Source organism: Hibiscus syriacus, unplaced genomic scaffold, assembly GCF_006381635.1.
Source record: "Hibiscus syriacus cultivar Baekdansim isolate YM2019G1 unplaced genomic scaffold, ASM638163v2 tig00111834_pilon, whole genome shotgun sequence".
Taxonomy (NCBI): Eukaryota; Viridiplantae; Streptophyta; class Magnoliopsida; order Malvales; family Malvaceae; genus Hibiscus; species Hibiscus syriacus.
The window spans coordinates 1822501-1837728 of NW_024063192.1; the positions used below are offsets into that span (position 1 = coordinate 1822501).

Here is a 15228-nt window from a genome sequence, read left to right on the forward strand (position 1 = left end):
TACTCGGTTACTAAAACTAAAAAACAAACCATTGAACTCATTTTTTCTTACAAAATATTGTTGTTTGTAGGTGAAAGAGACACAACCCTTTCTTTCTCCGCCACCGGCATCAATATTCACAGCTGCTTTGTTCCTTCGTGTCTGCCTTTCTCCACCGACTGCAGTTCTCATTTCATTTAATTAGCTACTAAAAACAGCTCTCCGCCAAACCCTCGGATCAACCGACACGACACGAGTTATTTTAACGTAATTAAGTTACTAAATTTACATTATTGAGAATACAACAATATTAAATATTTTATGGAAGAATTTTGCCATAATTATTTCACCTAACTCGATGCTGTGATTTTTTGGCAGATTACCTAAAGTGAAGCCAGTTTGCAATGGATTAGAAATGCATAAGCTTGAAGAGTTAAAAGAGTGAACCCCACCTAGTATATATCAAGACACGCCTAAGTCATGCAAACTAAACAAATACCATAACAAGACACCCGTCCATATCTTGCACAGTTTTGGTCACTTGGGCTTTCGTTTTGTCGGGGTGTTGTTATATATATAGTGTCTGTTTTGCCGAAATGTTGTTAAAGCTGCAGCTGTTTCATAGTAACAGACATGAGGGGTGTTGATGGAGGAGAGTCGCTTTCAAGGCTTGAGGTTTGTGCTTTCTCTTATGATTTGTCTTCTCCCATTGCTAGATCAATGGAGTTTAGCCTGATTTAATGCATGTAATGATCAGGGAAAGTTTAGGGCAATGGTGATTTGTTGGGTTCTTGGGTTCGGATCTCTCATCTCTTGGAATAGCGTGCTGACAATGGGAGATTATTACTATCATCTATTCCCGGTAAGTATGTGGTATATGGTGATACGAACTATCGTAGGGAGAGCCGGGATGAAACCATAAAAACGAAATAAAATTTTGAAAAATATCTAATCTTGTAAGATTGAGTCAGATTGAAAGCGGTCGAATTCAGATATTTTGATCTTTTAACACAGTCAATATAATAACGTTTTCCTTTGCATTGAAGAATTACCATCCTTTAAGGATGCTTCCCCTCGTTAATCAACTCTTTTCATTTGGAGCAACGACAATTCTGACGTACAACGAATCAACGATCAATACTAGGTGGAGGAACATATCTGGATATTTACTTTACTTTGCAAGTACTTTCATGCTCATAGTAGTAAGTAAACTCCTCTCTTCCAAAAATTTTGATTGACTATAACCAACAAGTGTTGGTTCAAACTAAGCTCCATTTCCTCCACCATCTCTTTGATAGTTGGATGTAGCCACATCTGGAAGAGGAGGACTTGGTTCTTTCGTCAGTACATGTGCAATCGTCGCCGTTTTTGGAGCTGCGAATGCCTTAGTTCAAGGTGGAATGATCGGCGATTTATCTTTCATGCTCCCTGTGTTTATGCAGGTTGGTTTTCAACTTCGTCTGCTTTATTTGTCCAAGGGGTTTCAACTATTGATTCAATGGTCAATTATCTGGCTTTATGATTCAGTCCTTCCTTGCCGGTTTGGCTGCAGCTGGGACCTTAACCTCTGGTTTAAGGCTTATCACAAAAGCAGCCTTTGAAATGTCTGAAGATGGTGTTCGTAAAGGCACAAGTATGTGACTTTTCTTTCTCTATTTCACAAACACCTTAGTGGTTTATATGCTTAGAGTTTGCTATGGCTTTGCAGTGTTATTTCTAGCCATTTCTACATTCTTTCAGTTGCTTTGTATCCTTCTGTACACATATTTCTTCCCCAAATTGCCGGTAGTGAAGTACTTCCGCGCCAAGGCAGCCTCAGAAGGATTGAAAACTGTATTAGGTGATCTCGCAGCAGCCGGTATCGAAACACAAACAGACCCAGTGAGTATTATAACCTTCTTCTAGCATAATACTTGTCAAAAGTCTCAACTTTGCTCATATCGTTTTCCCATTTTCGCAGCATGAAGATAGTGTGAAACAGGTTGAGAGGCTAAGCAACAAACAATTATTCTATCAGAACATAGATTATGCGCTCGATCTGTTTCTGATATTCGCCTTGACATTATCAATTTTTCCCGGATTCTTATACGAAGACACCGGAAAACATAAACTGGGTACATGGTATCCACTTGTGCTGGTAGCGGTTTTCAACACATGGGATCTGATATCAAGATATTTTCCCCTGGTGGAATTGCTGAAGATAGAGTCGAGGAAATGGCTTATGATTGCAACACTCAGTTGTTTCTTACTTGTATCGGCTTTTTACTTCACCGGAAAGTATGGCGACCAGGGATGGATGATATTTCTCGTATCCTTCCTGGGATTAGTAAACGGTCACCTTACAGTTTGTGTATTGATTTCTGCACCTAGAGGTTACAAGGTTAGTTTCAACATGGTCATTTGCAACATGAAACCTTGTTACAAATCTTAGCAATTTCTAATGATTATTTTGTGTTTTTTTGGCAGGGGCCTGAGCAAAATGCCTTGGGCAATATACTAGGATTATGTATAGTAACTGGGATACTCGCAGGGGTAGCCCTGGATTGGTTGTGGCTCATTGGTAAAAATAATGCCTTTTAAAGGACCCAAGGATACAGTTTGGCTTACTTTTGGGTCTCTGAGTAATTTTTTTTTGGATAATTCTGATTTTATTACCCAAATCAAGGTTTAGTTACAACCAATCCACCAATCTACAACAAAAGAATCAAAATAAACATCCTACAAAATGATTGGTTAGACTATACCCCAAACATTACAAAGCATTAAGTTAGTACTATCTAGTCTATTGATATTTGTTCCCCTAAGACGAATTCCAACAATGTCTTTAACTTCTTTGAGTAAACAATCACTCGTTCTACGCTGTCCTTGAAATATTCTCTGATTTCTTTCCTGTCACAGAGAGTAAATAAAAGCAGTCCAAGAAATTTTCAGAATGGTAGTAAGTAGAGACCTCCCTTTCCATAATGAACTTGCCTTTGAAACCATTTCTTCCCTTGACAAGTAAGTGGTCTTCATCCCATTAAGTTTCAAAATTGAATACCAGAGTTCCACTGCTAATGGGCATTGCGAGAAGAGATGGTCCCTTGTCTCGTTTGAGTTGCTACAATTAACACAAAAACTGTCAGTTCTAATTCTCATTCGAAGAAGACGATCTCTAGTAGGCAATCTGTTTAGTAAAGCCATCCAAGCTATCAAACTAAACTTTGGAACATGCAATGGGAACCAGATAAGTTTGTGCCATGAAACATTCTGCCCTTTAAGTCGAATCAAGTCCCAAATTTCCTTGACGTGCGGCGAACCGACTGAAATAATTGGAAGAGTTGCAGCCCTTAATTTTAAAATTCTGGTGGTACTCCAACTTACATTTGCAGCAGGTCTGAAGTGCCAAAAATCCTGCTCCTTGAAAACGTAGGCCTTTAGGCATGCAACCCAGAGTGATCTATCTCCCGCTAATATTTTCTGAATTAGACTAATGAGACAAGCTCTATTCCAAGTTTTAATGTTCTTCAATCCGAGACCACCTTCTGATTTGGAGAAACAAATAATTTCCCAACTCACACGAGCACCAGTGGCAGATTTATCTGCTCCTTTCCAGAAATACCTTGACCAGATTTGTTCGACTTTTTTAAGAGTTGAAGCTGGCAGAACGAGTTGTCTGCTCTAGTAGTTGCTGACGTTGAATAAGATTGGTCTAATTATCTCTAATCTACCTGCATAACTGAGATTTCTCCCAGTCCAGTGATGAAGTTTGAGCTTGATGTTATCAATTAAAGCTTGACAATCCTTTTCGGTAAGCTTGCGGGTGACAAGAGGAATACCAAGGTAACGGATAGGAAGACTTCCGATGTGAAATCCAATAATCAGTTTTAGATCCTCAATTGTTCTTTGTGGAATTCCCGCCGCAAAATCTCACATTTGGAATGATTCAATTTAAGCCCAGAGATTTCGTAGAAATGATCAAGAATAGTGAGAACACCAATAATATATTCCATATTACCTTTGCAAAAGATCAATAAATCATCAGCAAAGGAAAGATGAGTAAGACCAATTTTCCTGCATTTAGGATGAAAACCAAACATTCCTCTTTCGTCAGATAAATTAAGCATTCGAGATAAAATATTCATTGCAATAACATAAAGATAAGGGGAGAGAGGGTCTCCCTGTCTTAAGCCTCTAGCACCTTTAAAGTAGCCACTTAAGGTTCCATTAAAAGAAATGGAGAACCTTGCTCCTGTGAAACAAGCTTCGATCCAAGCAATGAACTCGTGAGGAAGTTGGAGAGCTTTAAGAATTTGTGATATGAATTCCCAATGAATGGAGTCAAAAGCTTTATGAAGATCAAATTTCAAAGCGCATCTCGGGGAGATATATTTTCTTCCATAGCCTTTTACCATCTCCTGAGCAAGAAGGGTATTATCAATAATGCTCCTTCCTCTGATGAAAGCCGTTTGATTCAAAGTAATAATCTCAGGGAGGAAATCAATCAATCTTCTAACAATGATTTTAGTGATGGTCCTGTAAATAACAGAACAACAGGAGATCGGTCGGTAGTCTTTAACAGCACTCGAGTTTGAAATTTTTGGAACAAGAGCAATAATAATAGAGTTGAAAGCAGAATGGATTGTAGCATTAAGGAAGAAAAATTTGATTGCAGCAACAACATCCTCACCCACTATATTCCATGAGTTCTTGAAGAAGTAGGGAGTGAATCCATCGGGACCTGGAGCTTTATCGTCGCCTTGACAAAAAACCGCTTTCTGAATTTCTTCTCTAGTAATTTCTTTAACAAGGCTTGTTGAAACTTCAGAAGGCAATAAGTAATTGAGTAATTCTTTAAGAAGGTTAGGATCAATTCCTTTCACCATATTGTCTGCTGTTCCGATCAAATTAGAATAGAAAGAGATGATTTCTTTCGACATTGCATCAAAGGACTCCAATCGATTACCTTGTTCATCGACAAGAACACGAATTGTATCTCTCTTGTTTTTAAAAGCAATTGTCGAATAGAAAAATTTGGAGTTTTTATCTCCATCTTTGATCCACTGCACTTTTGCCTTTTGCTTAAGAAACTAAGCTCCTGCATCTTCCAAAGTTTTCAACTCATCTTGTAATAAAAGCTCCTTGTCGATTGCCTCCTCACCCTTTAAAGTGAGGATTTGTTGTTGTTCCAACTCGCTTCTTTTCATTTTTACTCGGTCCGAGAGATTGCTAAAATTCTCCCTTTTAAATCTCGTAAGACAAGCTTTGAGTCTTTTAAGTTTAGTAAGGAGAATTTGCATAGGATTACCATGTGCAGCTTGGATCCAGGATTGACTTACTTCATTCAAGAAGCAAGGATGAGCAATCCAAAAATTGAAGAATTTAAAAAGCTTTGGCCTTATAGCAGGAACTTCTTTGGAAAGCTAAGTAAAAGACATGCAATGGTCCGAGACACCTGGAGCAATAAACTCAACAAAAGAATTCTGATAGATCGAAGCCCAATTAGAATTAATCATGACTCTGTCGAGTTTCCTTGCAAGGAAAAATTCTATTGGCTTGTTAGTCCAAGTATAAGAAGGACCAAAATAAGGATGATCATGGAGTTCAAGCTCATGAGTTAAATCCTGAAAATCTTTCATATCAAAAGTGAGATAATGACCAATGATTTCATGATTGGAACTTTCATGGGAATGCATGATAATATTAAAGTCCCCTCCTATGACCCAAGGAGACTTATTAACAGTAGAATCCACTTCTCTTAAGCTTTGTCAGAGCTGTCTACGAGCTATCCCATCATTACTACCATAAATTGCCGAGATAAACAAAGGAAAACCAAGGTGGGATCCTCTAACGGTAATGCATTGATCGGTAATTTGAATGATTGAAAGGTTAATACCCTTTCTCCAAAGAACCCAAATTCTGCCATTATAAGCAAAGTCATAGTTAGAACAATAATTCCAGTTCTGGAATTTAGAAGTGAAAATAGTCTCTGCTTTGTCCACCTTAACTCTAGTCTCCAAAAGACAAAGAACGTCAACATTATTCTGAGTGGCTCGAAGTACCACTTTATTATGTTTTAGAGGACTGTTAAGCCCTCTAATATTCTAGAAGCTAATTATCATTGAGAAGGAGATCCCAAAGAACCCCCTTGACCTCCGGCATTAAGACCTTTAGCTCTATCAAGATGTTCCTTCTTTTTTGATTTAAGTTCTTTCACTAAGTTTGCAACTCCCAAAGATGCAGCTCTATGTTTTCTTTGCAAGCTTTCTAAACATTTAGGCGTCTCTTCAGCAGAATTGAGAATATCGAATCTGTTGGATGATCCTGAAAATTGAGATTTAGCAGTTTCAGGTCTGCCTTTACCCCTTTTCAGCACTGTTGGTTGAGCCTTTTCGATTATATTAATTTCAGTAGACTCTAGGATTAATAATTCACTGGCAGCAGCAGCAGCTTGGTTCAAGACAACTTCGGTAACGTCCTTTTTGGCTTATTAGCAGCATCATCAGAAGAATTAAACTTCTCCATTCTCAAATTGTAAAAAACTAAAAATGCTCGAAGAACATTTGGGGTTCTGGACCAAAGCATTATACTTGAATCGAATGTAAAATTTGTTGGTAATGAAAATAAATAAAGGATTGGCTTGCAATGCAAGAAAATAACAGGCAACAAAAGAAAGGAGCAACCATCTTGTATTTTAGACTTTCTTGCTGCTAAAGTTTTACAATTTCAGGATGTAATTATCAGTTATTGAAAGCAAAATGCATGCATAAGCATGATTGATTATTTCTCTACCATCAGATATTCCCCAAAAGTGTTATTTTTTCAGGGTTGTTCTGGGAAAACTTTTTTCTGTAAGAAATTGATGAAACGTTGAGCATAAAGCTCGGGTTCAACAACCGATATTGACAAGGGGTCGAATTTCACTGATTTGTATGCATGCTCGGCCTTTTTCTTTACATTGTATTCCTGTAAAATGTCAATAATTCCCATATAGATGACCATATCATAAACCTCGAAAAGTTCAACTTCGGCTGAATCAGCTTTATCCCCGGAAAGCTTTTGGTTAGCTTGTGCGGGCATGTTCACTCCTAATTGTACTTGTAACCTGACCAAGAAATGGTCTCCGAAACTAAATAAAACGAGTCTCAACAAAGAAATATGTAAAAACAAGTATAGCATAGCATTGGAGACATATTTCAGTCCAATTGTGCAAAAAGAAGGGGATGAAAGAAGCTACCTTCCAGTACCAGGCACCAAAACATCAACTTCTCTGTCACCGAGAGAGAAAGCCCTTAACGGCCTTCCTCGGATGTGAGGACCGGGTTCGGTGTTAACAGAACTGGGTTCGTGGGCCACCAACAGCAAGCCTTTTGAAGGAAATAACACTTCTCCTCCCGTGGTCAGACCTAATGAAAAGCAGAACAAAAGTTGCATGATATTTAATGAATTTGATAATATGAAAACATTATCGGGATACAACAAGATCATAAATTTCAAGTAAAATGGTCAAATTTAACACGACTGCTACCTTGATCAGCTGGTGAGATCTCAATGTTAGGAGGTTCCAGCAGACCGTTTAGTTGCTCAGGAGCTCGAAAATGCAACCCAAGTAGAAGGCTATAATCAATTATCTGTTGAGATTTCAAGAAGTTACAGTCTACAGCAATTTGGCTGCAATACGAAGAAAATAAAACTTGACTGTCAGAAATCAAGTAGACAAAGAGTTATAGTCATGACACATATATATACTTTCGAGTAGGTATAATATGTTTTCGGTTTTTGTAGGTAAGGAATTCTAAAAACACTGATGTTTAGTAGGCAAAAAAACTTCTATTATTATCCAAACATCGATAAATTCCAGAAGTTTAGCAGAAAATACAAGGGTACAGTGGATGACATAAAACATAGTTCTTCAAATGTTATTTTCAATTTGCCAATTATGAGAAAATTATAGTACCATTATGCAAGTGATGTTACAGAGGATGAAGAAGAGGAACTTACTGAAAAAGGAATTTTTGCAATGATTTGTCCATATGAAACTCATATGATAGATCAAGATCCTTCAATGTGGTATTTTCATGAATTTTTTCTTTATCGGTACATCTTCCATGAGTTGATCCCTTTAGATCATAACGACGATGAATCCGGAGTTCTGTGCAAAACATATTCCCCATCACCACAAAGCGTACCTAGAAGAAGAAAATCAATCATAAGCTAGGTGCACAATGCATAAATAAAGCCAGATCGGTAACACATACCTTTCTTCTTCCAGGTAAAGTTATCTGGTGGACGCCGAAAAATTTTGTTATGAGTGTATTTTCGTAGGCTTTCACATGATTGTAATATTTTGGCAGCATCTTCAGTAAAACCTACGCAGAAGAAGATTACTTATGTAACATTTGAGAACACCTTTTAATGCTACACCTCATGATTATAAACACGAATAAAAGTGAACTTTTAGCTTTTAAGCTTCTGTCAGCATAGGGCAAATCCTGTTTGAAATCGGATATACGTGTTCAAACCTTGAGTTCAGATTTTTTCAATGTCTTGATCACAAATTTATCATCATGAGACAGATAGAAGATACTGCCACTTTTCCCTGGAGAAGAAATCTCCGTTAGACCATCGTCTCCGCAAATGGACATCATGTACTCTGCTGCATCTAGCTTGAACATCTCTCTCAGATTCCTTAACATGGTACAAAAAATAAGCACAAAAGTATAAAAGATCATGATTCCATCGTTTTTGCAGATGATTAGAATCTAAACAAGGCAGAATAACAATCCCTTTATCAGAATTATAAACGGAGCATTTGCATTAGGATCTTAATACCTGAAAACCATAGGACAATAATCCTTCCAGTAAAAATCAATAGATTTGTGTGGAGGTGTAAAATGTGAACCCCTTCTAGGGAAAAACATAGTAATTCTAGCTCGATCTCCAAAATCAGCAATTCGAACCTCACGCTTAGGCACTGGTGTTATCTTGCCAACGGTATACCTGTGAATTTCAAATCATTCATTTTAATATCCCATTAAGCTGAGTTGTCAAGAAAGGAAGGAAATACAATCTCAATCAGTTTACCTTATACCAAGTTGCAAATTAAGCATCAAATGATAGCTGTTTTTGCCTTTGAAAATGGCAACACACGGAATCTTTTCTGTTTCCTTGGCATGTCGTTTAGTTTTCTTTTCAGCTTTCCGTGATAATTCAATGTAATCTCTTACTCTCTCTTTAATCATAACTCCTTGCATGTATTCCCTCTCGTAAACTACGGCAGCGTTTTCTTGCACCGCACTCTGACCAGCATCAGAACCAAGGGAGAATGTGCCCGAGGAATTGTGGCGTACAAATTCTTTAGCAGAATCAGAATGACTAGAACTCTCAGAATTCTTGTGCGATATTCGACCTGAACTCAAAGCTCCACTTACCGAGATCTTCTCAGAAAAACTTCGCTTAACACTCGGTTTCTTGACCGCACGTTCCTCCAAATTGAGTGAAGAACATTGAGATAACCCTCTTTTAGGACCATTATCATACCCCAGAGAGATACTTCCAGCAGGATAGAATACTCCTTTTCCATCTTTAAGGCCTCGGGTCCATGTTCCGAAATAGTACCCTCCGTCTGCATACTGATAAATCCCGGAGCCATGTTTGAAGCCATTTAACCAACAGCCATTGTACTGATCACCGTTTCCCCATTCCATAACACCTCTACCATGCATTTTCCCACGTTTCCAATTCCCGGTATATTTGTTTCCGTTGTTCCAAAAGTATCTACCATTACCTTCAGGCTCTCCTTCTTTCCATTCTCCTTCATAAACATCCGAGTTGGAGTACTTCTTTCTTCCATATCCATGTTGTATATTCATCCTCCATTGTCCCTTGTATAAGGATCCATCGGTCGATGTAAGCGTGCCAGAACCATGAAGGTAACCCCCTGATATATCGCCATTGTACTTTTCTCCCGATGGCCAAAGCAACGCTCCTTTACCTGTCATTTTCCCTCCTATCCAGTCACCCTCATACACCGTTCCATCTGACCATGTGTACTTCCCCTTTCCATGGGGAAGAACTTCCTTAAAATCACCAACATAGAAATCTCCGTTCGAGAAGTCCTTCATATTAAGCCTGCAAGTAGAAGAATTCATACATTAAAAGCAAGGGGCACAACAAAGAGAAGGGGTAGAATGTGGTGCCAAAGAGTTGGTAATAATACCTTTCGACATTCTGCACACTGCATGATACCGGACAGGGCGGTTCGGCATCGATTTCAGAATCCTCATCAAATTGATTCTTCAAGCAAGTCATTCAAGCAACTAAGATAAGAAATAATATGCCACAGTTAAAATTAAAACATAAACAATTCCCAGAATCTACAGGTAAAGCAGTAATTTTAAACTTCTATCAATCATCTACCGAGCTTTTATGTTCATGTTCTATGTATTAGGAAAGCAGATATCAAACATAACCAACTGATCATCAAGATCATAACTTTTAAGCAGAAACTCATGAATTCGGATCAAAACAATTGTAAACTCACTTGGGATAGATAATAAATTTTGCTCCTCCTCTTTCTGAACTAGGACAACCAGAATTCAACAACAAAACTTGAATGAAAATAAGAATAAACCCAGAATTTATACACCATAAACCTGAAGGACAAAAAGAAAAAGAAAAACTAATGAATATCTATGAATCTGGTCAAAAATAAATTCAGCAGCCGACTCTGCCCCTCAGGGAATGTATTCCTCTTGAGTTGACACTTCACTTCTCCATCTCCATCTCTATCTCTACTCTTAATCACTTCTCTTTCTCCTTGTTTTATTCTGTTCTGTTTTTTTTTTTTTTGTGTTATGGCCTAATAGGCATCCCTTTTCCATTAGCTAATGTTTGAAATTTAGATTATGCGAATCATCAAAGTTCTTTACCCAAAACTTTTGTTTTTAAAGGAAAAGTTAAGTTTACATTTTTAGTGCAAATTGATTGTTTTTTTTGTTTTTGTCTTCTCAGTCTCTCTGTAGAAACGATTCAGCAACTGCAACGAGGAAGACAGAGGAGCAATACCTTTGCCACATGTCAATCCTGGTCCCGTTGATTTTTTTACTTCTTTGGATTTATTAATAAATTGCCCTTAAGCTATAGTTCGTTTTGGAGTTGGATACTAAGTTTCCTTTTATTAGAGATAAACTATATTTTTTCTCAGTTTATCCTAAAAGGTCTGTCAATAGTCGGTACCAGTTAATACCAATGCACCCTAAAATAGTGATTTTTTAATTTAATTCTTCAAAAATTTTAAAGTTATAAACTAATACAATGATAAAATCATATTTGACCCTCACAAGAAGTTATAGTTGAATTCCGATCCCAAAACAGTTATGGCTTCATTTTTAGTATCATCTATCACATGTCATGTAACTCTTAAAGAAAAAACCCTTTTAAGCGATAAACATGTATAATTTAAACGTCAAATTGTCAATAAGTCCTTTGTTTTTAAAGTTGGACAAATTTGTCTCGTAATCTGATATTTTTGATAGCTTATCCGGGTATAATAGTTAAATATTGTACGTATTGGAGAACAATTCATAAAGGGAAAGTGGAATAGTTTCATTTGTACCACGTTCTGGAATAGTTGAATATAAACATGAGCAAGTCACTTTATTCTTCAATTTACTTAATCTAATGAATAGATTCTTGGGGTTAGTTGAATGAGTCAACTAAATCCAACTTGGGTTTAGTTAAGAGTATAATTCAAGTTTGTGTTCGTTACTAGTGGCGGTATTATATAATACCTACGTACAGCTTTTTCATGTGTTTCATTTCCTTTTCCATCCTATCTCTTTGATGTGAATATATTCCAAACATGCATATACATAGAGGATTTGGACCACGTTACTGTTTCCTGATTTGTTCGCTTGATAATCTAGACAGTGTAACGCAGTAGTTGATCCAAAAATATTTTTTAAGTTAGACACGCTTGTTAATAACATAATTTTTTCAAATAAGATTGATATAAATAAACTTTTAGAAATGGCACAGACATATTAATAATTTAATGATTAAATTTGGATCATAAATTTATTCTTATTTATATTTGTCTAGTAAAATTTCATCCAAAGGCTGTTTCTTACAATTGTGGATCAGCTGACTTTGTCGAAGGATTGAGAGACAATCAGTGTTTTATTTCCCAACAACTGAGGATAGATTGCATGGGTCGATGCTTGTTTGCTATCAACCAGTCGACCATATGTAATAATTTGAAATGATTTAAAATAATTATTTATTTTATTATTAAATAATATACACACACTTACACAGCATCAAAAATGAAATAATTAGAAGTACAGCTTAATCTGAGGTACCTTCTACGTCTGGAACAGCTTGGAGCTTGGGACACAACGGACAATGTTAAGCTTTGTCGGACCATTATTAAACTTTACAACTAAGCACAGACTCTCTCTCTCTCTCTGCATGGTCAACACTAAGATTTACAACTTCAAAGCATTGAAATAATGAAAACCCCCCTGAAATTATCACGTGTCTAACATGCGATTAAAATATAATAAAAATGAAATTTCCATATTGTTTTGCGTACACACAACGGGAGAAAGGAATCAGTTCCTTTTCATCTGTAATGATAACCGGTGGGTTGTATTTTTTGTTGTTGATAAATGCATAATTTTATTTATCTACAAAGTAGCTCAAGGTACCAATAAATAACACCCAAAACCAAAACCATACTCCAACGACTCAGAATCTCACATTAACCGAAGCTATTCCACCATCCACTCGTTACAAAGACTCCTATTGATCAGACTTAGTCTATTAATGTTTTTCCCAGACAACCTCCAATGAACAACATCTCGCACTTGGGCAACAACCCCAGCAGAGAACATTGTCTCCCTTGGAATATTTTACAATTCCTGTAACACTCCCGACCCGTATCCGATCCGGCTACGACTCTGAGGTGTCACATTGACTTTCAACTCTTTGACTCTCTGAAAATTTGACTAAAATTTAACTTTTATTAGACAATTGAAAACATTTTTAAAACATATTAGAGCATCTACAATTTAAACATTTATAGTACATGCCAACAACATTTCAAAGAACAAAACATATACAATTTGCATTTCACTGATTTGATAGTCTTCACATGTATGTTGTCCTTCCCTTGCATAATTGACTTACTCCTCGAAGCTCTTTGCACCTACGTGTGAAACAGTCACACGCTATGTATATGACTTAGTGAGGCAAATACGAGTAAGATAAAACATTATAAAATAATTTCTTATTCTTTTAGTAGAAACATTTCGTAAAAGATTAAATTCTTATTTCATAATAAGAATGTATATTTTTATAACTTGTTCGGTTTATATAACTTTGTTTTAACAATAGCCCAATGCATACTACTGAGAACTCTAGGTATTTGAGTACATTGAAGTTGTGCACTAATGTTGTCACCACATCTCACATAATTTGCACCGAAGTGCCACATATTTGTCTCGAAGGACCACATAATTTTGTCCCGAAGGACCACATAGTTTTTTCTCGAATGACCACATAGTTTTATCCCGAAGGACCACATAGAACCCTCGACTCTTGACATGTCAACTATACCTCTAATTCTCATACATATACCTTGGGCTTATTTCATATAATTAGATTACATTTATTATTCAAGATGTCTTTTATTCACATAGATCACCTTTCAAGTATAATAGTTCCACATAACTAACATCTCTTAACACATATTCACATAGTTCATCTCACGTAGAACATTTACTCATAGCATATACCATAACACTATTCAAATTATCATTTATTCATATATAAAACATATACTCATAGGTCGTATACTTATAGTATTTCATGTAGAATTATTCAAATTATCGTATACAAATAGTTTGGGTAATTCGTACCCAAAAATTATATTGAAATCATTTAATAAATAAAATCATAAAAATATATGTTATAACATAATACAAATCATTTATTAAAAAACATTTGAGGTTGGCTTATCACAAGCAGTCCTCCAAATATATATAAAATAAGTAAGTTGCACTCACCTTTTTCCCTCACTTAAGCCCTAAGCAACTCCTTTTTCAATTTGTTCAGCATTTATTTTCGACCGAATCTACACATTACATAATCAATATAAATATCTGATCTCAAATAACATTTAACCACATAATCTTTACTTAAACGAATTGAAACATCTAATTAACAATTTCCGGCTAAATAATTGTTGTTCGTATCACATTACATTATTGGATAACACATATTAGTATTTACCTAACAATAAATAATTTTTATAATTTAAAAAAAGGAGTTGACTACAAGGTTGATCACTTATATTTATGTTTTATTCATTTTTTCTCATTGGTTTCAAAAAACATAATATATGATCACTTTCGTTTTTATTTAATTAATACATGGTCACCACGAGTTAATCGTCATTAAATATTTTGATACACATTTGGTCCATGTTATGTACATATTCTCTCAATTTAATCATACTTTTAATAAACTAAAATAAATTTAATCCTCCAATCGAATGATGTCATCTGTCACTAGTACCACGTGGCACCAGTAACACATATCATCATTCGATTAGAGGATTAAATTTATTTTAGTTTATTAAAAGTATGATTAAATTGAGAGAATATGTAAATAATATGAACAAAATGTGTGATTATACAAAATATTTAACGACGGTTAACCCGTGGTGACCACATCTTAATTAATTAAAAACGAAAGTGACCATATGTTATTTTTTTGAAATTAGTGAGAAAAAGTGAATACAATACAAATATAAGTGATAAATTGTGTAGTTAACCCTTTAAAAAATGTGCGATGCAATTAATCTTAGAAAATAGGGTGATGTCCAATTGGATAATCAAAGACTAAAATAAGACATTGTAAACAGGAAAAGGATCCATAATAATGCAAATCGAAAAGTGAGCAAAGTAAATGATAAATTCCACCTGTCTTCATTACCAAGCTGACCTGTTTGTCTTTCTAAAAAGCAAAACCAAATCTACTAGGAATCACAAATTTTATGGAACATGTCCCGTAATTCTCTTTCTAAAAATTGACACTCATTGTTTTTACGATAATTAAAATTTAAAATTCGATTTTTTTTTATATTAGTGTAATTTATTTGGTAAAATGTAAAGTATTCATACAATTATACATATAAAACTAAAATTTTAGAATTATATATAATTAGTAAAAATTTTCTTTTTTTTATAATATTTCTCATTTAAA

General features: G+C 35.6%; 2 protein-coding genes across 2 annotated transcripts; one reads left to right on the forward strand and one right to left on the reverse strand.

The window, feature by feature from the left end:
* The first annotated feature begins 612 nt into the window (after nucleotides 1–612).
* Nucleotides 613–2559, forward strand: LOC120171444 (equilibrative nucleotide transporter 3-like). The gene is made up of 8 exons (XM_039179151.1): nucleotides 613–654; nucleotides 737–841; nucleotides 1026–1181; nucleotides 1278–1421; nucleotides 1507–1612; nucleotides 1688–1860; nucleotides 1940–2359; nucleotides 2446–2559. The coding sequence occupies exons 1-8, from the start codon at nucleotides 613–615 to the stop codon at nucleotides 2557–2559; spliced, it is 1260 nt and encodes a 419-aa protein (XP_039035082.1).
* A 4216-nt stretch (nucleotides 2560–6775) lies between these two features.
* Nucleotides 6776–10360, reverse strand: LOC120171621 (phosphatidylinositol 4-phosphate 5-kinase 7-like). Its single transcript, XM_039179302.1, has 9 exons — nucleotides 10178–10360; nucleotides 9043–10089; nucleotides 8791–8958; nucleotides 8481–8646; nucleotides 8217–8327; nucleotides 7960–8147; nucleotides 7487–7629; nucleotides 7196–7364; nucleotides 6776–7063 (listed from the first exon to the last, which is right to left on the reverse strand). The coding sequence occupies exons 1-9, from the start codon at nucleotides 10267–10269 to the stop codon at nucleotides 6781–6783; spliced, it is 2367 nt and encodes a 788-aa protein (XP_039035233.1). The 5' UTR covers nucleotides 10270–10360; the 3' UTR covers nucleotides 6776–6780.
* Nucleotides 10361–15228: the final 4868 nt, after the last annotated feature.

Coding starts and splice junctions, on each gene's coding strand:
- LOC120171621 (XM_039179302.1), bottom strand. CDS start 10,269: ATGACTTGCTTGAAGAATCAATTTGATGAGGATTCTGAAATCGATGCC. Junction 10,090..10,177: donor AGTGTGCAGAATGTCGAAAG/GTATTATTACCA, acceptor TTCTACTTGCAG/GCTTAATATGAAGGACTTCT. Junction 8,328..8,480: donor TGAAAAAATCTGAACTCAAG/GTTTGAACACGT, acceptor TCTTCTGCGTAG/GTTTTACTGAAGATGCTGCC.
- LOC120171444 (XM_039179151.1), top strand. CDS start 613: ATGAGGGGTGTTGATGGAGGAGAGTCGCTTTCAAGGCTTGAG. Junction 1,182..1,277: donor GTACTTTCATGCTCATAGTA/GTAAGTAAACTC, acceptor TCTCTTTGATAG/TTGGATGTAGCCACATCTGG. Junction 1,861..1,939: donor TCGAAACACAAACAGACCCA/GTGAGTATTATA, acceptor CCATTTTCGCAG/CATGAAGATAGTGTGAAACA.